The 24,613-nt window shown below is 44.8% G+C and overlaps 2 protein-coding genes across 2 annotated transcripts in view; both read right to left on the bottom strand.

Moving 5' to 3' along the window:
• The window catches only part of LOC133968721 (receptor-type tyrosine-protein phosphatase S-like), a 73,348-nt gene extending 55,272 nt beyond the window's left edge, over positions 1–18,076 (bottom strand). Inside the window, exons 1-2 of the mRNA XM_062404906.1 lie at positions 17,685–18,076; positions 3,086–3,303 (exon numbers count right to left, since the gene is read on the bottom strand). Coding sequence (XP_062260890.1) covers positions 3,086–3,230 — 145 coding nt within the window. The 5' untranslated portion in view covers positions 3,231–3,303; positions 17,685–18,076. The remainder of the gene's footprint in view (positions 1–3,085; positions 3,304–17,684) is intronic.
• Positions 18,077–20,901: 2,825 nt separating this feature from the next.
• On the bottom strand, positions 20,902–24,589 carry fem1a (fem-1 homolog a). The gene has a single exon (XM_062404728.1). The coding sequence runs from the start codon at positions 24,387–24,389 to the stop codon at positions 22,536–22,538; it is 1,854 nt and encodes a 617-aa protein (XP_062260712.1). The 5' UTR covers positions 24,390–24,589; the 3' UTR covers positions 20,902–22,535.
• Between the last annotated feature and the right edge of the window lie 24 nt (positions 24,590–24,613).

Below are 24,613 nucleotides of genomic sequence, written 5' to 3'. Positions count from 1 at the left end.
CAGGTGTACAAGTGCAGCTGTTGCCCTTCGTAAGAAAACAGCAATTTCCAAAGTCCAATATTGAGCCCACAGAAGTGAACCTGTATTTTTCACAGTGGCTGAGACAGATCAATCTCACAACTTCATGCACCCACCCCTCTGCTATCTGTCTGTGGCCTGTTGCCATGGTGCCCAGCTTAACTCCTCCTCAGCTACAGAATAGCTGCGATCCATCTGGGTGAAGTCAGGATGACCCTTCCCATAGCAACCTGGATCCCTCCTCCCACTTCCCCCTATGTCTGGGTGGGTGAGGTCCTGCTGTGTTGATTCACTTACACTTTGAAGTCTGAACAGTAACAAAAAAGGCGAGAGAGACGAAGAATAAATAATAATCACTAGCAAATTCTAAAGTCTGTTTGCACCTCCTCCCCATTCCTGCTGCTTCCACTGGTTAACAGCTGCACAGACCCCATTCCACTTTCTGCACCGTGGCTTGACAGTCACTGGGGAAACACTGTGTCAAAAGAGAACTCCTGTGCCTGCTGCACTGTGGTGGGCCTCTTAAAGACCCACTCTGAATGTCATAAATAAAGTGGTTTCATTTTATGCTTGTCATAATCCTCCACAGAAAGAAGCAAAAAAAATGGTACAGAATAGTCAATCAGAGCAAATTTATACTTCCCATTTTTTGGGCTCAAGAGCAGCATATTTCCTGCCTGCTAGACTCTTAGAGAGGCAGACAGAGAATTGAGCAAATTGAGCTTTTCCCCCCCACAAACAATATGAGAATATGAACGATCCAAAAGCCCACAAATGAAAGAAAGAGCGTAGCTAGCTTCTCCTGGCTGTAGGACTATGAAAAATTCTGTGTGCTTCTTCGTGAACATGGGTTTCAGTGGCTTTACGTTGAGTCCAAAACGTTTTTTTCTGTGTTCTCTTGAATGCGCCTCAACGCCAGTCCTCGTGTTAAACTGACCCCACTGGCAGTGTTACAACTTAAGCCTCTTGTGAAAGCCAGGGAAAAGCCCCGCAAGGCACCGACTCTGGGTGGATTTGCACTGAACAGAAACTTGTTATCATCCGAAGGGTTCGAGAGAGCCTCCTGGAAAATGAGGGAGTAACGGGGAGCTCTGTTTCGTTAATGGTGGGTTCCACCGGACCACGCGGGGTCTGTGGCATTGGTCTCCCACTTGTCTGTTTTTAATGAAACCGATGTGTAACCTGTAATCATCCAACTGACTGACTGCTGCTGCACTCTCAGCTTTGACTGACTGGCTGTGTCATAGTGTGGTGAGTGTGTCATGTGAAAGAGAAGCATTCTGAACCCTGAGGTTTACTTCAGGTCAGGCAAAAGAAACACGAGTTTAATTTGTCCTTTCGGAAAAAGTTCTTGTGGGGGGAAATAAGTGCAAGTGCATTACATTCTGCCTCGAAAGAATTTACTTTTGGCGAAGATATTAAGTGCAACCAGCTGTGGTCTGACACGCCTTTGAGCCACTTTTAATAATGCATCTCTTCCTGTTTGTGTGTTCACTGTCAGATCTGTTCACATCTCTCGGCCAAATTTGTGCAACTGAAATCATCTGTGATACAAAGATAATGGCAGAATTGTGGGCGCATGTGGGGGTGCATGCAGGAGGAAAGTTTGTGCGCCAGAAATCTGAAGAATTTAAAGATTCATGACCTCATTTTCAGGGTTCTGCTTTTGTTTGTGTTTAACTTTAGCATCAAGCTCACCTTTAAGGATTATTTGTCCCCTGCTTTATTCTCAACTTTTTTTCGCCTTAATAAAAAGTAATTTAGAAATAATTTGCCAAAAGCATTTACTGTCGAGCTGACATTTTATTTCCTATGAATTCCTGTTAATCTTCACTCCCCTGTAACGCTCCTATTTTCCGTGTGCATTAATCATTGAGCTCTTTCATCTTAGCAGGAGAAACTGTGAATATGATGAATGCTTGCAACAGAAATTCTGCAAGGATACGACTCCCATTAGGGAAGAAATTATGAAATACATTCATCTCTGGTGAAGGGAAGATTTGAATAGTCAATTTTGGAGTAGAATTTAAACCTATCACCTGCTACACATATTGTGCATGGAAGAAAAGAAAGCAACTCAGTTGGATTTTTTTTGTCTGTTTTCTTTACTGTGGCCGGAGTGAAATAGAAACGGAGGCATTATTTATTTTGCATAGATATACAGCAGGAGGTCGAGCGGAAGAGATCTTCAATCCCAGCACATTTCAACTGAAAGTTGTTGTGTAATTCGACCTCTTCAATGAATTAGTGATATTTCAAATATTATGTAAATCTTCTCAAAAGATCGTGGCCTCAATTTGGTTACATAATTGGAAAATGAAAAATACATCAGACAATTCCCAGTTTCTGACAGCGGGAAGTGCTATCTGCACCTCAAGCCTATATCACGCATTCAGAAATATTTACAGAGAAATGACAGCTGAATGTGTCTGGGCATGTGTGTGTGTGTGTATGTGTGTGTGTGTGTGTGTGTGTTTTGCCACTGAGGCAGGAGATCTGTGTGAATGTTGTAATCAAGAAGATGATGAGGAACATGCTGATGGGACTTCTCCACTTAGCAAAACATATTAACAACGCCACGGTCCAGATCTGACATAGTGACAGGCTTAGGTGGACACACACACACACACACACACACACACACACACAGACACACACATTGTAACATGTATTCACACCTTTGTACATCACATCTACTGCTGACAATAAACCAGCTGTCATGCAAAAGAAAAGAGAGAGAGAAGAAAGGAAACAAAGAGAAACTGATTTATAAATGATGTAGATACTCCGCTATAAAAGATATCTAGATGGATGGATAGATAGATAGTTAGATAGATAGATAGATGGATAAATAGATAGATAGATAGATAGATAGATAGATAGATAGAAAGATAGATAGATAGATAGATAGATAGATAGATAGATAGATAGATAGATAGATAGATAGATAGATAGATAGATAGATAGATAGATAGATAGATAGATAGATAGATAGATAGATAGATAGATAGATAGATAGATAGATAGATAGATAGATAGATAGATGGATAGATAGATAGACACCTACCCAATGGTCCACAGACGCTGCTCAGGGGGCTGGTTATCAGGATCATCGACAGCAGCAGCATACACAGGGGAGAGGGGCTAAGGCTGAGCCCCAGGGTAGGCCTCCTGGACTGGGCCAGAGCGCCACCTGTCCTGGGCAGAGGCATGGCAGGCACCGCTGTGGGCGGGTCGGAGATGACGGACACTCAGGTAGGGCTCCACTCAACAGGGATAGGCACTCTGCAGACAGAGAGAAAAAAAGCATGAAGGTCAGCTGATACGAAAGAAAGCCACATTTCCTTCCATCCCTCTGATTCATCGTTCTTTATTTAGAGTGGCTGCTGAAATGTCAATGCACCATGAGGGGGAGACGGGAACACATACAACGATCCATACAGATGTGGAGGATGTGTCCTAATGAAGAAAATTAAAAGACAAATGAATGCTAATGCAGGATTAAGTCTTTTGATTTAGCCGGCGCACTTCTAACTTGGGATTAGCAGCTCAAGTAGGCCAGCTCTGACTGAACTAATACCAGAACAATAGAGCCACTGCTCAACAACTAAGACGAGAAACAGACCAAAATAGTTTTTCTGCGTACCGCCTCTGTATTAATAAGTCTCCTTTTCTAGCGAGCCGTGAAATGAGCTGCAACGGTACATTTTTAAGAGGTTATTTTTCTCTTCTTTTCATTTTTTCCCCCCCCTCTTCTCAGACATCCTAATCATTTTTTCGTTTCAGCTCTGGCCTAATTCCTTCCCAGCGTTCAGTATTTCGCTGCTCTGGTGGCACATAAAAGTGTTAATGCAATCGGAGTGCGCCGGAGTGATGAAAAACACTAAGACAAAGAGGATTGAGGGGTCGGCGGGAGACGCGGCTGAATTCAATAACAGCGAATGTATCCGAAATTGCGCTTTTAATAGATATTCACCCTCCAGTTAATCCCTCGCCTTGGGGGAGGGAGGGGGGGGGGGGAGGGGCGGGAGGTGGGTCTCCGTCGGTGTTTTTGCTCTCTATCCTCAAGTCCTCGGCACATGTGGACGTCGGAGCATAATTCAGCTCTGTCTGCTTACAGAGATTTAGACAAGCTGGGCAGAAGCGCCCCCTGTCTGGGAGTCAATAACTCCTCAGTGCTATCGAGTGGTGCCGACCCCCCCACCCCCTCGGCCCGATGTGTCGGAGCGCAGGTGGGGAGGCCCAATGAGAAAGGCGCCTTTGTTAACCTGTCCATACATCAAGCTCACGCACGTCTCCGGGCACAGGGTAGCATGTACGCTCTCGGAAGGGAGACACAGAACGTATTGACAGGTGCCGGGGGCTCAATGCGATCGCAACATAAATATGTGGGAAAAACGCCCATGAGCGCACGCGTGGCCTGACAGCCCTGGTGCACTGGCAGCAGCGGAGTGGCGGAGATTAGGCCAAACGCTCGGCCGACTTTACTAAATGAAAGAGGCATTTCTGGTGAGCTACATATTCAAAGACTCCTCCAACCACTTATTGAGCTAATGACCTGCTCAAACACATTACTGTCTGCCAGCCCCTTCACTAAAAATAGCTCATCTGAAAAACATGCCTGTCTATCTGATCCAGGCTTCCTTCTTTCTTTCTTTCTCCTCGCCGCTCTGCCCTCGTCTTATCTGACGCCGCGTAATAGACGTCGAATAGAAAAGCTTTCAGCGTCCCCTTTTTCAATTGAACAATGCGATAAGAAAAATCTGATCAGCGCTCATTCAAAAACCATTGGCAGCATGTTAAGTAAATTCTCCTCTTACGGAAACTCAATTTGCCGCCGTTAATCTAACTAGGGCTACTGCTCTGCGTGGAGCCACACAGCCACTGAAACATTAGGCACTCCTCCTAGCGTGTTGCAGCGTCTGCTTCCCCCGTCCTGCGAGCTAGATTCACCGAGGCCTCCATATCTCCCTGTGACCTCGGTCTAACCCTTTCTCTCGTCCTCAGTTTATCCTGCCCTCCCCTGTTTTTCACCTGCTGACAGCGCCCTCTCTGCCCCACCTCTACTCGACTCTCCTCATCCTCCACCTAATCCTTAATCTTACCCTCATCTCCCTCCTGCATTAGTCTCCCTATTCCTCGAAATCTCCTCTTCTTTCATCTCCTTCCTCCCCTCTCCTCTCCACTCCACTTTCCTCCTCGTCTCCGTCGTTAACCTCTCCTCTCTCGACGCCATCTTTTCTCCGTGGCGCCCTATCATTCATCTCCACTTCCGTCTATTCTCACTCTAAAACGCTGCTTGTATCCAAAATCCTCTTCCTCTCCCCAGCTGCCCTGCACCGGCTGCTCCAGCTGTTGCTGGTCCATTGACACAGTTCAAACAAAAGGGCTTAGAGCATCCTACAGCTGTGAACGCCGAGGGACCGAGCCAGAACAGACGCACAGAGGCGGCAGCGGTACACCAGCTAGGCCAGTCTGGGCATGTCTGTGCTCGTGCTATTGACGTCCCTCTTCACACGACACGCAGATTGCAACCAGCCATGCACTTTGCTTGTCAGGGGGAAGAATGTAATTAAAAGGTGATCATGGACTGATGGCACCGGGGCTATTCTCATGACTCAGGCCTACAAAGCCCCCTCGTAGATATCACAACCTGCTCTCCCTAATCATCTGGCTCAGCATCCAGAGAGAAGACAGCAGGCGCTGGTCTTATTACCTTTTCACCGCGACGACACAGATGGTCAGCCAGACAGAAAGATTGATGGGGATATACGCGCTATTTATTGCGGGGAAGCAGATAATGACACCATAGCTCAGGTGGTGAAATGTACACCGGTTATTGTGTTCCATCAGGATGATGAAATAACGTTGTTTAGGTGGCACCTAACCTGCCCCTGCTGAGCCGGGGCCCTCGGAAGATGACATGCTTTGTTTTTCTCACCTATCACTGACACAACCCCCCCCCCCCCCCCACACACACTCGCAAACACACTTTTTACCCATGATGCCTTTTGCCACAAGTGGATTGAGATGGTCTCACGAGGCCTGTCGTCATGACAACCAGCTCGGAGCGCTCCCAGTAAGATCAGATCTGTTTCCTGCGGCACCGTGCTAGCCGAGAGATAGCACACCTGATAGGAGCTTGAGCTCTTCCTCTTTCTTTAGGTTTTATTCGGAGCGAGTATCTAGGTATTGCATGAGTGTCAGGAAGCTTGGAAAAAAACATAGATGCTATTTTTGGGGGTGAATTATTGAAGGATTGTTTTTTTTTTTACAAATGTTCAATGCACCACAAAACTTTTTAGGTCGTGAACCATCCATTGTTACTCACCGGTGATTCTAAACTTGCACTCTACGCTAATATTTTTCAAAGCACAAAAATAACCTTGTCTTGAATTATGCATGGTTTTGTGCGGCAACTTGGAGCAGAAAAGTTTGGAGTGGGAGCTTTGTACTAGTCGGATACAAGAAGAGGATGGGACTGATATTACCTCATGTTTTCTATGACCCTGCACCCTGTAGGCAAATGATGCTCACAAATGCATGCACACCCACAGGGCCGACCCCACACACACAAAACACACACACACACACACACACACACAAAACGCAAATAAAAATGACAGATGGCAAAGCATCATGGGGGAGATTGGCACTCACTCGCTCACACTTCCCTTCAGTCTCTCCTAGACACGCAGCCCACAGACACACAAATATGTGGACACACACAAGCGCACACACACACACACGTCGAGGATCAGAGGCGCAGGATGAAGCGCGGCTTACTGCAGGCATGAGCTGCGCCGCCCTGGTTACATTTTTAGCAGTGGAAATAAAATATCTGAGGCTCCTCTCTAACAAGAAAACACACCTGTCACTCAAATACGGTGATTCTTTGCCCTGAATATAAATTAATGTAGAGACTCGGGAGTCTCAGGCAAATCTCTATGAGACTTGCCTAATGCTGGAGGATACTGAAACCAGGCATCCCAGTGCTACACACCTCCAAACAGTGGAACACGATGGGAAATATTGACGAATAGCAATACAATTTCCAACCAGAGGTGACAATTTTCTGGTGAGGAGCTTCCACAAGAATCATAAAGTGCACTTCCTAAGGCAAATGTGACTCATGGAGACAGTAAAATCACACCACACCTGGAGGCACAATAGGAAAATCTGTAAATGTAATTATTGATAATGTGATGTTCTATTCAAGCAGTGTACTGCTGGAATAAAATGAAGTCAATGACATGGATTCTATTATTATTCAACATTCAATTATTTATCCTGACTACTTCAATTTCAGTTCACGTCACTTAATATTTTATCTGTTGAGGTACTGTTGTTTAGACAAAAAAGGCATCTTAAAACATCACTCTGGTTAATTGTGGTTGCATTTTATATTCTTGAATAATTCAAAATTAAACTAAATAACGAGTGAAATTACTTATCAAACTTTCAACTATTAATTAAGTAAATAAAATGGGAAATTTACTACATCATCATTTTAACAAACTGTTTCCTAATCATAAATCGCCCCGTTCTTAACTGAGTCTGTTTTAAGTACTTTGTTGTTTTCACACTGCCATCTTGGCCTGGTCTCCTAAATTCAAGTTAAATAAAACATAATAATCATGGAAAAAATGATTTGCTGCTCTATTCAATTCAGAAAATAACATCTTGGATTTCATTATTTCTATTTATTTGTTCATCCAGTCTCTGTGTTTTAAGCTAAAATGGTCGATGATGCTAATTCTGTAATTGTGTTGACAATGTGCTGAGAGTGGATTTTTTATTTCCATATTGTAAAGATCTATGTTTTGACAGGTTTCTGTACAGTATGCATTCAACTGTGGAGTGTGTGTGCTTTCAAATCTCTCACACGTGTATTTATCATACCCGTGTCACGTTAGCTTTAGTGGGGAAACGTGGTTTGCAGAAGATACTGAAATAATGATATCCAAAACATAATAATAGCTTTCTTGGGATGATGAAGAAACCAAATTAAAAATTTGTATCCACCCACGTCGTCTCTCTGGATTTCTCTGGCAGGGAGAACGGGTTTTGCTTGAGGACCCAATTTAATTAACTGATCACCTGCAGTTAAAGGGGTAGACGACGCACACTAATAAGAATTAAAATACTAGAGTCTCAAACTTTTTCTTACGTAAGAGTTCAATTACCTCCACTCATTTCAGTCACGTTTAGAGCAACAACAAGTTCCCCGTTCTCTGCCCCCTTCCGTCCAATCCAAGCCAACATCAAAGCATCAATGAAATACACACCAGCAAGACTGTTATTTATGATGACTGAAGCTGTTAGATCAACGTTCCCCCCAATTTTTTTATTCTGGATGTGCTTCAGGTTTTGCTCGGCACAACTCCATCTCAAAGCCAAGACAACACATGGATTCATGATGAGGAACAAAGGAGGGAGAGGAGAGAGAGAGCGAGAGAGAGTGAGACAGAGCGAGAGAGAGAGAGAGAGAGAGAGAGAGAGAGAGAGAGAAGCGTGACTGAAACCGTCTCCTGGCCCATTGCTAAAATAACCAAACTAACTTTCACTTTGACCTCAGTCTCTGCATGTCTAGGACAAAGCAGAGCTGTAGCAGCCTGACAATGGTGCGGTAAATGTACACCCACGCATCTTAAAGGGGCCCCAAGGTCGAGGAAATCCACAACAACAAGAGGAAAAAGGCATCGGGTAATGGATGCACCGGCTTCACAAGAGCCCGGCAACATCTGGACTGGCTCCGGGTAAGCAGGAAGTAAATTACCAAATGAAATAAAAGTACATATAGAGCAGATTATCAGAAGGGGTCAGAACAAGGAGAAAACAGGTGTTTATGGGATTAGTGAAGCTGATCCCATAACAGGAAGTTTTGTTAGTGCTGCAGGAATGAAACAGTAAATCTAACATTTTCTCTGAATGGAGATTAAGAGACTCAAAATACCTGTTATTTATACAGTGTTGCTCAATAATAGTTTCATTACATTGAATAACAGAGGGTTTATTCTTTACTGTTGCTCCTTCAATCAGTCATTAATGTAGCGACACTGAGTTTAACAAAGCTTCAAATGTTACACAATGGGATTTGAGTATTATATTGTGAAGGGATAGCAAAGTATTACACAGTTGTTAAAATATTTCTTTGAAAACACAAGAGCCAACAGAGCCAAATAAACCTGCTTTAGCTGCAATAGAGTGTAACACTGGACGCTCACTTTGCGAACGCCTCGGGTTCCTGAAGGGAATTTCTCATTAATTCTTTCCATTGGCGTCTCAGGGAATCCTTGTAAAAATAGTTTTAAGTGTTGGGCCAGCGACGAGATGGCCCATGACCATAAAACATTCGAATTAGAGCGAAAAAGGACATTGGAAAAAAGAAAAAAGGGAACGGAACAAGTACATAGTTAAACTAAGGGTGAGGGAGCTGCGCATCCCATAAACCATTGCAAACACCCCATTTCCAGCGCCTGAGAATTAAAAGAGTTATGATGTGTGATATCATAAAGAGTTGTGGCTTCTTCAGGTGAAAATAACGTAATTTCAAAATCTCTTAGCTTTGGGTAAGTCTGCCTTGAAGGGCTGATAATCAATTAAAAATCTCTATTCAGTAAATTAATGAGCTATCAATCAATCAATCAAATTTTATTTGGATAGCCCATATTCAGAAATTACAATTCGTCTCATAGGGCACTATGCTTTGTGAGCTCTTTAACTGCAGAGTGTTTGGTACATTTAATATTGTTTCAACATAAGGTAAAGAGTCGTGGCCTAAGAGTCACTGTGAATGTGCCCATGATGCTTTCATTTGTCCCGAATTTGCTTTAAAAGTGATCGATGTGCCACACTGATGGAGGAAAAACCTTGCAGCCTCAATTTCGACAATTTTCATGCTTTCAAATAAGTGGAGGGATTACTTGCTCCTCCATGAGCTGAGTCAAATTCTCAGCCCCTTAGGCGCATAAACCTCTTTCAAAGCCTTTAGGGAAATGCCAAAAAACTGCGTCGTCATCTGGCTAAAACATCCCCGTTTTTTTTCTCAAACCTTCTTCTTGCAAAAACAAAATCGACATTTTGCAGAATCTCGCCTCAGAGGTGAAGGTTTGCACCCGACAGCAGCAGACGAACATGTGCAGCATGGGGACACTTACACAGCCCTCACTCAACGCAAACGACACAACGCAGGGCTCGCAACAACACAGAAACACATTTCGTCATTTCTCCCAGCGACCTCTGTCTCACTGCTGCCTGCTCCTCAGAGGCGGACCGTCTTCTGTGCAGCGGCTCATTACGCAGGCTGATGGCTGAGTCCTTGTCAACTCACTGTCCAATTAGCATATCTAAGGCTGGCTCACATCTGAGAGAACTGTATGTACATACTGATGTCGCCATAGCTGTGCAGATGCATGTACATCCCTACATCCCTAATTGTTAAACAGCTCTGACATGGAGACATAAGGTAATCATCCAATTACTAGAGCCAACCCCAAAACCAAAATTGAATTGATTGCCTCGTCACACACCCTTAGTACATCATAACTGATTTGATATGTTAATGTTTGCATTTATAAGGGCACAGTTTGTGGAGAAAATTATAAGAGGAGGAAAAGAGAAAGGTAGGAAAATATCAATTTATTTATCTTCACCATCATTTCTCAATAAAATGAATGGCCAAGAGTCCATTGAGCAGAAAACACACGCACATGCACACGCACACGCACACGCACACGCACACGCACACACACACACACACACACACACACACATACACACACACGCACGCACACGCACACACAGTTCCAGTCGAGAGACACACCGGCAGCCAATTAATGAGCTTCTCCTGGAGCAGGACTGAGGCTCCCTGACAACAGAGAGCACCTTCATCTTCCTGGACGTCACTGTCATCATCCCGGCCATCATCATATTTCAGTTGTGCTTCGTTAATGAGACATGCCGGCCATTTTTTCCTCCCCTGTTTCAGCTGCTTAGCAAAACCTACACATCAGTCACTAGACAAAGTGCAGCGGATTGGAGGGCTTGTTGATAAGCTGACGGCGAGAGTGATAACAGTAGCCTGGAGAAACACAGCGCTTTGTTTTAATAACCCCGTATTGATCGATCAGTCATATACAAATATCCAGTGGGGATGTTATTTATGTAAGATGCGTTCAAGGTCTCCAGATTGATTGCTTTTGTTACGGTTTACAGGATGAGTTTCGTCCTGTGAGAGCACACGACATGCAGTTCACACAAGCACACACCTGGTACATGTGTAGAGTTTCACCAGCACTCCTCTGTGCTGCTCACCATAACAAACTGCGTGCTGTAATCATGGAGGAAGCTTTTATTCATTCTTTGCTTATGTAAAATACCTCCGGTCCCTTTGGGGCCTGCTGGTGAATTTTCTGGAGACACACTGTTGTGTTTGCCCGGGATCCATCCCTCTCCTGTGTATTTGTGCTGCCATGGTATCACCTGTCTACTCTTGGTCACATGATACCTCGTCCACTGAGAGCTAATTATCCCACAACTGCAACACTGCTCTGCAACACCAGTTAGGTCTTCCAAAGAAAATTAACTCTGACTGTTTGTTATAGAAAGAAGAACAATTTAAATCACAAGACTGTGGCCAAGAAAGTCGAGTACTGATAACTCACTTGGTCACAATCCTAAAGAATTCATTATTCCATTGCAAGAGTGATTTCTGAGGCTCTGCATGCTGGTGAACAAATCCTATTTGTGTGGCACACAGGCGACCAGTCTCTGCAGTTCTGTCACTAACCAGCCATTGCACGACTTCCTGATGGAGATGAGATTTGTGACGCCAAATGAATTTCTCCTTGAGGGACGATAAAGTTGTGAATGGAATTGAAAACAGGAGTAATGGGGTAGAAAAACTGCATTTGTCCTCCGTCCCATTGCAGGAATCAGACGCGGAGGGTGTCTCTGTATGCGGGGAGATGAAATGCTTGTCGGGGGTAACAGACTTGCGCATGGATGCTTCCCACCAATGACTGGCCATTACTTTCACCTCCCGACAAACAAATACTTCATCTAACCGGGCACCCTGTGCACTGTGGAGACAGAGTAATGATGAAATGCCACAAGCAAATGTGAGGCTGTATTCAGGAACTGTGTCAACCCCTCCCCTGCATCTCCACAGACTGCATAATGTTCCCACTGACCCCTGAGGGACACCAATCTTCTGGCTTTCAAGTTTTCTATCAGTGGGCTGTGATGGGAAAGTGCGGTAGGTTTCCTGGACGTCGTGTCTTCGCCGCCCTCTCGGTCCTTAGGAAGAGAGGAGTTGTTTCACTGATACAATACTGATGCTCTTTCACATGGCATCTGGAGTGACACCATATCTGTCTTTTCTTTGCTTTTGGGTGTGGAGCTCCTTTTTCAACGGGCCACTTTTAGATAGGGGGCCTTGTCATTCGGTCTGCTTGTGCTTTAGCATGTTGGCATGCTGACATTTACTAATTAGCAACACACCCCATTTCCACAGTTTTGTTTTGTGTCTGTAATTCCGTTTCATTTACTTTAGTTCAAATGCGTTTCTTTTACAGACGACTAGAGACGCCGCTCGAGGAGAGGAATGAAGCAACGAAGCAACCTCTATTTATAGTCTGTCAAATGAGCGGAAATAAGGTTTACATATCAAGTGATAAAATGTATCTGTATTGTAAGATTAGTGTTTAAAGGACATTATTCATGTGGAATATATGTACATCAGTGTATCTATTGATAGACACAAATAAATTAATGTATTTGAATGTGGTAATGACATTCAACCGCAGGTTATTCTTTTAAACAAAACTACATTAACTTTATATGTTTATATTTAAATAAACATCACACAGTTTTATTATCGACAATGTAAAACAACTGAACTAAATGGAGTTGCCTCGCAACACATCAGAGATCCCTGAAGTTGCCGGAGGATTCCATACGCTTACCAAGTGTCTTGCATATAAGACATATATATACACTTTCCGCTTTGTGGAAATGTGGTGTCAAACACAAGTAGCCTACAGTTTATGAATGGGACTAGTTTTGCAGGTATTTATCCACAATTGAGAGTATTTTATCAGGTAAATTAAAATGTTTTAGTTCATCAGTACATGAATGATGTCACGCAATGCACTTTGGTATAACACAGATCTTAGTAGCCATGGATCGATAATAAGAGCTATTGTAAATATGTACATGACAAGAACATAGATACAATTTCATTGTCCGCATTATCATTCAAATGTATTCTTCTCATGAATAAAGCAATTCAATTTAAAATCTTCTTATATCATGTTTTGCAAGGTCGTAATACTACTTAAGCACAGATCCAGTGGAAAATTGATTCATCCAATCCATTATGTACGCACTAAAGTGGAGTTTTAATATTCTTAAGAATTTTAAATACTCATCAAGTGCTAGGAGTTACATAGAATATTCTCGAACCTTTATTATCAGCGGACTGTTCCCCTCATAGTGGATGCTGCCCACTCTCCCTCCAACTTCGGATTAGGTAGTTTGTCTCGTGCTTTGTCAGCCATCTTGTCAGTCAGCCCTATCCTCCTAATGACTCCTGTCAGTCAGGGATGTAACTGTCAAACCCAATCAATAGCTACACTTCCTCCTCCCATGATTGGATAATGAGCTGTGTACATCAACATGTTAAGCCATTTTCAGTGTGATCGTCAGCAGAAGGAAAAGCTCAACGCTTTTTTCCTCGCTGCAGTCCACCGAAAAATTTCCGCAGAGGAGAGATTCTGTAAAAGTTTGGAGGAGGACAAAAGAATGAGTCGGCGGATGAGGGTTGACCAGAGGACAGCGACGGGGGAAGCGATGCCCTCCTTTGCATTCGAGAGGAGAGGGGGGCTGAGGCGGGGGGGGGGGCATGGCTGAGATGTCTTCAGATGTGGCAGTTGTGATGAAAAGAGAGGCGAACAACTGAAGACAAGAGGTGGAGAAGAAAGGAAGCGAAGAGAGGTAGTGGAGGAGTGTGCATTATTCATCCCTGCTGACACATCAGAATCTCTGATTCATCATCTGCAGAAGGGCATCAGTCAAGTCACAACCTATCTCTTAGCCTTCACTCACATGCACGCACGCAAACACTGACACATGACGGACACACACACACACGCTCAAATGAGCTGGCTGAGAAAAGGATAATTATAGGTCTGGTTGGCTACAGGGATCTTTAATAACAGACTCTGCACAGGTAGTTTCCACTGATTGGTTATGCACCATAAAGTACTTGAATAAATACTGTGTATGTGTTTAATGTACTGAGGTTAACCTACAGCTGAGGACAACACTGATCAAACATTACAAAACTGTGGGATACCATGACTAGAAGACTCAGCAGAGCACAAACCTCCACCGTGGCCAAAGTTTCTTTAAATTCAACCAAGCTGCACCAAATGTCACAGTCCCCTGGTTTTCTTTCATCAAGACACATGAATTGTTCCCTGGGAAAATAGTAAGAATGTGGAAAAATGTCCTATCTCACCATGTTTAAGAAAGTGAAACGATGTGCTGGCCCCAAATCTTGATCCACACCAAAATGTATTAGGTTCTTCCCTGACCCGTAACAGAGCATTCCACCAACTTTCATGGAAACCTGCTCAGTTTGTGTGTGTGTGTAATCTTGCCTACAAACGCACAACCGACAAATAAAATGGACAGGGGTGAAAACATAACCTCCTTGGAGAAGTTAACAAGGCTATAAGGTGATATATCTGGGTTGTAACTTGCATGTAACGTTTGCGGGTATTTATTGTATACTTGAATGTATTTTTAGACACCTAAATTATCTTTAAATGACAAGGCTATATTTTCTTATTCGTGAATGTAATTTGATGATCATTTTCTCTTCTTCGAACATAATAATATGACCCTCATCAATTTGAAACGAAATATATTTCAGCGGCAAGAGCATTGCACAAATATTTGCCTAATACAATGCATACTCCATGATGCAAAACACTCAATATTTGTTGTGGCCCGTTTAGAGTTTTCGTCATTAGACGTGATGATTAATCGCGGCACAATATGAATTCATATCAGAGAAACACAGCTGTGATTACGGTGTGGTTGTCCATACACATCATAGAGTTTGGGGCTGACTAATGCGGTTTATGGTGAGAAAGTGCAATGAACTGTGCTCCACAGGACAACTCAAGTTCCTCATTTTTGTGCATTTCTAATTAAAAAGATTGTTCAGAATAATGTACTAGCCATCAGAATTTGGCACAGATGTATTAACATAATTAATTTATGTATGAAATGTAACAATATGATCATAATTTGAAATACAATCAAACATATTCGTAAAATATATGAAAATCCGACACACAATATGCAGATTCTTCTCAAAAGGCTCCCCTGATTATACAAAGATACAATTTAAAATGTACTAATTTATCATGAATCCATATTGTCAAGGCAGAAGAACCCCTTCCCCTTGTTATGTTGCCCTCCTGAGGTCTCTTCCTCTCTTTCCATCAAAGACTCTCCTGCGTATTTCTCACTCAACGACAGGACCTGGAAACAACCCTGCCCGGCCCTAATGGCTTCATCTGCATGCTGTATACACTGTGTTCAGGCGCCTCTTGAATAAACAAGAACAGGAGCGGAGAAGACAAATGCTCCCTGTTTGGGAGGCTTGGAAAAGGTCAATTAATATCAATGCCGAGACAACAACAAAGTTTCTGTCTGCTTGTCACCCAGGTGGCTACGCTCCCAGCATCAAAGTTGAAACTCTTGATGTTCTCCCTCCCTCCAGCTGACTGGTGCAGCAAAGCTAATGCACTAGTGTGTACGTGCACGGAGATCCAGGCAAAATCCATGCATGGCCAGAACATGTTAACACCAAGAGGGGAAGCAGAGAGTGGAGTAGGGTAGGCTGCTGTGAGAATCTGGGAGTAAGACTTCAACCAGGCCTTTGACGTGAAACCGAAGCTGCACCACTGGGAGCACACGTCATCCTGCATATTTGAGTCTGGATGGATCTTACAGTGGTATCTGCTTGGAAGGAGCAGGAAACCATTAAGGCCCATGGTTGAACCCTGTGCAATCCTATTTAAGGGAGTACATGCCATCACTGATTTCATAATCTGCTGCTCTGAACAGTGCTTAGATGAATACCTGTGGGGCCGAGCATCTCCGGGCTCACGGAGGAGAATATTTGATCTGTTTCCCAGAGACAGACAGGCGTAGGAAATTTGCTAGCTGAATTATTCTGCTTCCACATAATGGTTTTTGCCTGTCAGAATAATCCAAATGCCCACATCCTGTTCCTCTCGTGGATGTGGCCTGCCTGTGTGAATCCGTCTGCTAGACAGCGGAGTGGAACCTGAAAAGACAGGGGTGGACTAAAGAGAGGAATCCATGTGTAAAAATGACTGATTAAAATAATTAGGGATGTGGAAATGGTGTGGAACAATAACCAGCAAACGCACAGTGCCCCCGAGGGAAATTTCCCATCTGTGTGTGAGGAAGACCTCCCTCGGATTCACCACGACAGTGCGAATTTCCAGTTGACACAGGCCACACAGCGGATAAACACAGAAAAGAAGCTAAACAGGCGTTTGGAGTGTCCATGATTAAATCCCAAACAAGCAACAGCCGTCGGAAAATGAATCGATGTATCGTTAAATTACACTCTGAGTCTATGCCTGAGTGGCTGCTTTAACAGCATATATCCTACTGCGTATAATTATAGACATATGAGACGATGGACTACAAAACACTGCCTATATGTGCAGATGGGCTCGTTTTAAGTAATGCTCCAGAGCAGCACATGCAGCTGCCACTCTATTGTCTGGAAAACAGTCTGGCCAAATACATCCATCCATCTGACCACCTGGTGTCAAAGAAGCAGAGGTCTTATATGAGCATAATATTCACTATGGATCCATTATTGATTTATAATGTGCCCGTGACAGTTTCCTGAAAAGTGTGCAGAGTGGCAGTGAAATTTGTACTTTATTTTGGTTTCACTGAAAAATTATATTAAGACTTATATAAGTCGTGATCTGGCTCTTCTTTTTTTAAACACCCTTGACCGATCCAGGATGCATGAGCTCCATTTCATTTTATTATCCGGCAACGTTATTATCTATTGTTTGCTATTCTCTTTGTTAAATCTGACTTTATGTGGTAGTGTGTTCTACCTGGAGAGGGTTCCCATCAGGCGAAGCCACTTTAAACGAGTGTTTGAGGAACAAAGGCTTTGCCAGTCAGTCTACCAGGGTCCCTCATGCTGCCCAGCCAACAATTAGCAGAGGGGGGGCGGTGAGAGAGGGGAAGCGCACTGGCACGGATGCTGTTGCCAGCCGACCTGATCCCGCAGAGCCCCGCAGAGTCCGCACAGCCTGCACAGCCCGCACAGCCCAGCGGTCTCCATTTCCACCTCGCCGTTAGAAACAAACTCTCAAGTGATGCTGAGATAACAGAGAGGAGACGCTCGGGAGACTCCCGGGCCAAGCAGGGCAGCCACACGGTGTCATTTCACTCCGCCCGGTGAATATGCCCTTACCTCGTTAGTTTCCGAAAGGTTACTCGACATGTGAAAAGAAGCCGTCTGGGTGGGGTGCATGCAAAACATTAAAGTGAGCGAAGAAAGGATGCACGCGTGGATGCTGCGTTACCTTAATGGGAAGCTCTCCGTCTTCCTCTCTGTCTGCTAGATTCATGTGGGTGGGTTTGCAGCTGGAGGCTTCCTCGGATACATGTAATCCAGTGGCAGCGGCAGCGGAGGAGCTCCACTCGGAGAAAGGTCTGTCTTTGTGCGGGACGCGTGCACACATCGCCCGGCGTTGCCCCGCACGCACAGTCCTGGATGCTCTCTGGCCGAGCGGACCGAACCTCTTCGCCCCGGGGGGAGCGCAGCGCGGCGGCGGGTCACGGCTGCTTCCTCAGCCCTTCTATCTGGAGAGCATCGCCGGTCGGTCGGACGGCCTCAGATTGTGCTGGTTGATGTCATTGATACTCTCCTGCCTTTCTTCCTCAATGCTCTCCTCCTCCTTTCCCTCTCTCTCTCTCTCTCTCTCTCTCTCTCTCTCTCTCTCTCTCTCTCTCTTTCTCTCTCTCGTCCTCTCCCTCCCCGCTCTCGCTCTCTCGCTCTCTCCCTCACCGGTGCTCCCTCCCTCCCCTTCCCCCACCGCACACACACATGACGTGATGCAGGCAAGCCATCTCCAATGGCAACCGTATCCCCCATCACCCCTATTACTCCCATTACATCCCCAACACCCCCCCCCCCCCCCTCCCAGCTGTGGCTGGATCGCTGACTGGTGCAAAAGAGGTGGCTGCCGAGGAGGGAAGGAGACGGAGGTAGGATGGTGTGAATTGGTGACTGATTCCCCCCCCCCCCCCCCTCTCCACCGTGCTCCCTGGGGCCTAAAAATGAAGATAAGCACCTTGAAACCCTGTAGATTCCTATAATACAGTGTCTAATCATATCTGTTGGCGGGATTACAGCCAGAGGTGCAGTATCAGCTCCTACAGAGCAGAACTCCCTCACTGAATTAGAGCAGAGTTATTGCAGGGTAAACACAACTCACCATGGGACATCATGGGGGAATAGTATTAACGCCACATGAGCTAAATAACACCTTAATATGGAAAAACAATTGTTGAGCATTGCCTAGATTTGGGAATTAAATGGTCTGTAATTGTATTGCGATTTAAAGCTCAATATATTTTTCATCACAAGCAAAGTAATTAGGGTTCAATTTATAACAATATATCGCTTTTAATTAATTCAATTTGTAAAATGTTTTGCTGTTCATGCATTTGTTTTTAATTCTGTGAAATAAAGACGAGTTTAAATCCACAACATTCACTCACAAGCCAATGTCTTTCTTTAAACTTTAAAGAAATGAAAGGCTAACAGTTACCATGGTTAATATTAATATTGACTGATATGCTTCATATTTTTTGGCCTTCTTTTGTTCTGCATTGTTTTATATCAGCCTATTTTGAAAAGCACTTTGTAATCTTTTTTGAACAGTGCTAAAGAAATAAAGTGATATTATATTTTGCACTGTATTAGGCTAAATAAGGTGTTTCAAATATATATTAATCAGGTAAATCTACCATATGCCATCAATGTCAAGTGTACTCCAAAATGCACTTATGTTTATGTTTTTTATGTCTGTATCACAAAAATATATATACATTTCAAACATTTTAAAAATTTGCACGGAAGGCATGGAAATAGATGCAGGAAAACCATCCAATAAAGAACCCCCCCTAAACAAAGCATATATTTGATCCTAAAAGATGTGACATATACTGACATTGGCCTTTGTTTTTTCTTTTAACGTTTGGTTATATTTAGGTCACACAACATGACAAAAACAACCGCCACTAGGGCCAAGTGTGAGGTGTTGGAGTACGGTGTTGGGAGGTTGGCACGACGCTCCAGGACTAGATGTGAAGGAGGCTTTTGTTCTGACCTCCCTGCCAACAGACTCAAAATCAGCAACTCTCACTTCTTTTAGCTCTATCAGATACGTTTACAAATGTTTATCCTGCTCTGCCTCATGGCTTGTGTAAAAGTCTCTTTGTCCACAATTCTCTCCCATTAAAGATGACTTGACAGAGTGTGAGAACGAGTGGAAAATTAACCGACTGCCATCACGTCTGATGGTAATTGGAAGCTACCGTTTTTGAGTCTATCACACGGGCCTCGAGGGACAAAGGCTACCACTCCGACTGATTTGTCTTTGTTGACAGTGACATCTAGTGGGATGTTACTATAATGTGTTGTTGCATTTTACTGGAGGTGGGAAGTGTTAACATAAAAGGTTCATGAATCCACCATCAACTATTTATGTGTGTCTATTTTGATGGCACACCATAAATTATTATGACTTCATGACACTCAAAATAAAAAATATTTAAAGGAAGATTTCAGTTATTGTTGACAACCTGCCACAATAAAGGCTGCTTCCAAGATTAACAATCTAAATTTATGTCTGAATATCACGATCACTCCTCTGTGGAAGACCTATCGAATGTCGTTGCTGTTTTATTTAATGACACCTGAGCTGTGTGGATACATGTTGTCACGAGCATTTGTGTCCCCATATACCAGCTGCAGTTCCTCAGCTAACCGTGCCAACATGACACCTGTCACATTCACAGAAACAATGCACAGCAACAAAAGCAGATTTTTTTTTTTATATTCAGCTAACGTTACAGCAATGGTCATCTTTAAACTCATCAGCCCATATTGTTTCTGTTTCCTGTCTGAATAATGCAGCCTCTGTTGTCTGTGCACTGTCTCTGCCAGTCACCCTGTGACCTGCCTGACTGTATAACGTTACACTAGTCCCATTTTCAGAGTTGAAGCTAGGGCAAAAGCCCTAAAATTAGCATGGTAAGTGCCCTGTCTCTACCACTGCCCCGCAGCAGTGACGTTAATTGCGGTCTATTTTTACATTAAGAGAGCAGGACTCAGAAAGATCAAGTTTCTGTTATGCTATAATTCGGTGTCCTCGAGTTTATGTGAGCAGAGCAGTTGGAAGACCTTGTTTAATATAAAGAGCTGAATTTAATGGATACTGATCATTTTCAATATTGTAACACTAAAAAATATTGTGGCTCCCACTCTCTAAATAAGATATTTTTATAGACCTGGCTGCTCTGATGGGGTTGGGAGTGTTTTTATGTCCTGTTATTGAAACCATTTCAATTTATCTAAATGTGTGTGGCGCTGTTAATGCATATGCTGCAATTGCCAGCAACAACACCCTGAGCAAAGGACTAGTGACTAGACAAAGCACAGAGACTCACTTTCCAAAATCGTGACAAGTAGAAAAGACACTTGAGGTCAGCCACAAACAAGCACACACATCCTGCTGATACTGAATTTTATTCAAGTATCTCCAACACACTTTTGTTCTCGAGTTATCATCAGTTAAACGAATCGGAGCCGAGAGAGACGAAGGCAGCAACAGTTCATATCCTGAATGTAAGTTGTCTATTCAGGATTTATGGGGCCTCTCCGTGTGCATTCAATTTGGTGGTGCTTGGCATTAGACAGACAAATTAAAACATTCATGATAACACAAGATAAACAAAAGAGAGACTATTAAAAATAAGACTACGATGCAGGGGATGGCCGGAGCGCCATCTGTTCCATCTCTGTGAACTGCATCTGAGGTTAAATGGAAAATTCGCTCCAGAACAGACTTTAAACATGACTTTGGACAGTTAACTTGGACAACAACAGGTATCACAACAAATGCCCTGTTTCTGAAACTGCTTCTTTGATAGTGAATTGGTGACATTTCCCATAAGCACGGGGACGCAGGCACAGCTTAGGCTCCAGCTTGTTCATTTGGACGAAGGCAGAAACTTTAAGAAAACATTCTTAGTTCATAAATTCAGAGGATTAAAAAATACATATCACTGTCAAGAGAAGCAGCCCCAGATCTGAATCATCATCATGTTAAGATGAACCTGACATCAAAAAATAATCCAATATCCAAGGTCAAATCTGTTTATGCAGTGAATTTTTGTATGAAAAAAAAAATGCCTCTGACTGGAACATCACATTCTGCATAGGGTATTAATGCCTGGGAGGAGTGTTAGCCAACTTTGATGTCAGCTCGTTTTATCCCCAATCTCATGGTATTTAAAGCAATGACTCTACACGCTGTCAAATCATGTCACAGTCAGGAATAACAAACTATTCCAGTTGCTGATCTTCTTGAACAAACAGTTTCATGAAAGACCCCAGTCTAGATTATAACGTCTGCTTCTAATCTGCAAGATAAGGGAGATACTTTTCGTTTTACCACCCATTCACAGTCTGAAACAAAACCTAACTCCATAGCTAACATTTGGCACAATGAATGCAACACCCTCTGCTCTCACAGAAGTACAGCAGATGGTTTAAAGTGTGTAGAACCAGGCCAGCAATCAAGTTGGGGTAATGAGTATGTTCAAATACGTCCTTTCCGAACAAGTTAGCAAAGCCAGTGAGCCATCACATTCACCCTTTGATTTATGCTTGTTATCAGGCTAGTTTAATCAGATGCTTCCTCTCAGTAACACAAAACCTCATCTCGCCACCTTCAAAACACACACACACACACAAACACACACACACCATCATACTGTAATTCTCCATTTTCAGTGGGAGAAACACAAGGGAAAAGGCATATAAGCCAGTATCAAGTGGATGTTCTCCCAGATGTAAATCGCAGTACAAACCAACAGTCACTTTAAAAGTCTGTGTGAGAATTATCCGATACCTGACCAGGTCTAAGCCAAAGACTCAAGCCCAGAGGTTGGATGTTTATTGCTATGGTTAGTCAGACCATAATTATGTTGGGGCCGGGAGCAAAGCAGAAGTCAAACAAGGGGCCACAACAAAGCGAACGGTGTGGAGGACAGTGTTTGTGGCAGGTCATAATAAAATAAAATAAAATGGGACAATATCAGGAGTAGTGCAGAGGTTCCTCGCCGGGGAAAAGTAGTGGAAGTCAGTGCAGTTCAATGAAAGCCTCCATCTCCTCAGAGATGAGTCCCCTGTAGGGCAGTCTGTGCTTTTCAATAGCCCGCGCCGCCAGGCACTGAAGGGTGATGTAGTTCAGCGGGTAAAGGGCCGGGTGCCCACTGCTCTGCTCATCCAACAGCTCATAGGCCGTCTTCCTCTGGGCATTCGTAGCGTCAAGGTGAGCCCCAGCCTTCATAAGTAGTGCCATAATCTCTGGACAACCATTGTTAGCAGCGATGTGCAGCGGCGTGTTGTTCTCGCAGTCACGAGAATCAACGTCTGCGCCGCACTCTAGCAGCAGTGCTGCCACCGCATGGGAGGGGAAGCGGCCGACCGGGTAGCGGCCCACCGACGTCGTTTCCTTGTCTACAGCCATGTGGAGAGGAGTGAAGCTGCTCCGGCCTCGAGGGTTCAGTTTCAGCAGCCGATACACTGTGTGCTTCTTCTGATGCTCCTGCTCCGCGCTGCACTCCAGCTTCTCCAGCAAGAAGATGAGGTGGAGGATGATGGAGAGGGCCTTGGTGAACTGTGGAGCCTCTGGGGGGTTGTCCCTCTGTGCCACAGCTCTCTCTACCTCCCTCACACTTTTCCCCAGCACAGTCATCAGATCATGGAAGGTGACGCGCGTCGACAGGGTGCCTTTGGCCCGGTCTTGAAGGACAAAAGAGAAGAGCTCTGCAAAGGAAAGGAAACTGGAGGCCGTCATGGGACTGAGGGGGTCTAGGTTGCTCTGCTGCATGTCCAAAGCGTATTTCCACAGGCTGATGCAACGTTCAAAGTTTCCTGAGTCAGCATACACAGCTCCCCTGTAGCGGATGTAATAAGAGGTGTCTGGGTGGGACGGCCCCAGGATGCGCTCCCGAACCAACAACGCTTGCATCCTCATTTCATCTGGGTCTGTGATCAAAGCTTCCAGGTCCTCAGCTGTGTTCACCTCCTGAGCACAGCCATAAGCAGGGATCGGGGGACCAGGTGGAGGCTTGGCCAGGGATCCAGCTTTGTCCCCGGGCAGCCTCAGCTCCATGGCCCTCCTCCAGTACCTCATCGCCCCCAAGAGGTCACGCTTTTTGTCCACAAACGTAGCCCCAAGGAGTTCAAGTGCATCGATGCGTTCCTCTCTGGAGGTGCGCGGCTGATGAGCCAGATACTCAACGATGTTGGTGTGACCCGTGACACTGGCAGCGAGCAGCGGGGTCATCCCATACCCGTCTCTCTCCATGCGGGCGCTGCACTTGAGCAGCATCTTCATGATGTCCAGGCTGCCCGACTCCGCACAGTCGTGCAGGGCGGTGTTGCCTTTCACGCTCTTGCGGTTGACATCGGCGCCGCGATCCAGGAGGAACTTGGCGATCTCCTTGTGGCCCTTGTAGCAGGAGATCATGAGGCAGGTGTGGCCGTGGCGGTTGGCCACCTCCATGTCGGCTCTGTGCTCCACCAGGTAGCGCACGATCTCCAGGTGTCCGTCGAAGCAGGCGGCCCGCAGCGGCGTGGAGTTGGTGAGCGTCGCGTTGTTCACGGAGGCTCCGTGTCTCAGCAGCGTCTTCACCACGGGGAGGTGACCGGCTGCCGAAGCCGCCCACAGCGGCGGAGCCCCCTCGATGGTCTCCCCGTCAAAGTTAACCGAGCCCCCGAGCTCGACATTAGCTCGACAGTGTTCCAGGAGGTAGTCCACCACCTCCAGGTGTCCGTATCTGGAGGCTACGAGCAGAGGAGTGCCTCCCTGGGTCTTCTCCTCGGCCAAAGCCTCCAGCTCCTCGGGAGTTTTGTTGCCCAGTAACTTCTGGATAAGTTTGATCTTACCATCTCTGGCGGCGTTGAAAACCGCCGTCGATATGTCCATTTTACAGACTCGGTGCCGCCTCGCTGGTCTCCAGCCCCATAACCACCGGGTCGTGTTCAAACTGACGAGTCCGCCTCCGCGCAACTCAGAGCCGGGACCTCGGTGTGGACTCGGTTTCTGTCCCACATCTTTCTGCCATTTTGAGGCTGCTGTCAAGATGGCGTGTGTTGTTTGACAGGTCTACGTTTGCGATTTCCGCGAGGCGTTGTGGGTGGCGTAGTTTT

Source organism: Platichthys flesus, chromosome 14 (genome assembly GCF_949316205.1).
Source record: "Platichthys flesus chromosome 14, fPlaFle2.1, whole genome shotgun sequence".
In the NCBI taxonomy this organism is placed as follows: domain Eukaryota; kingdom Metazoa; phylum Chordata; class Actinopteri; order Pleuronectiformes; family Pleuronectidae; genus Platichthys; species Platichthys flesus.
Note: the sequence above shows the minus strand (reverse complement) of the source record. Positions and strands in the feature narration are given on the sequence as shown.

Coding starts and splice junctions, on each gene's coding strand:
- fem1a (XM_062404728.1), bottom strand. CDS start 24,389: ATGGACATATCGACGGCGGTTTTCAACGCCGCCAGAGATGGTAAGATC.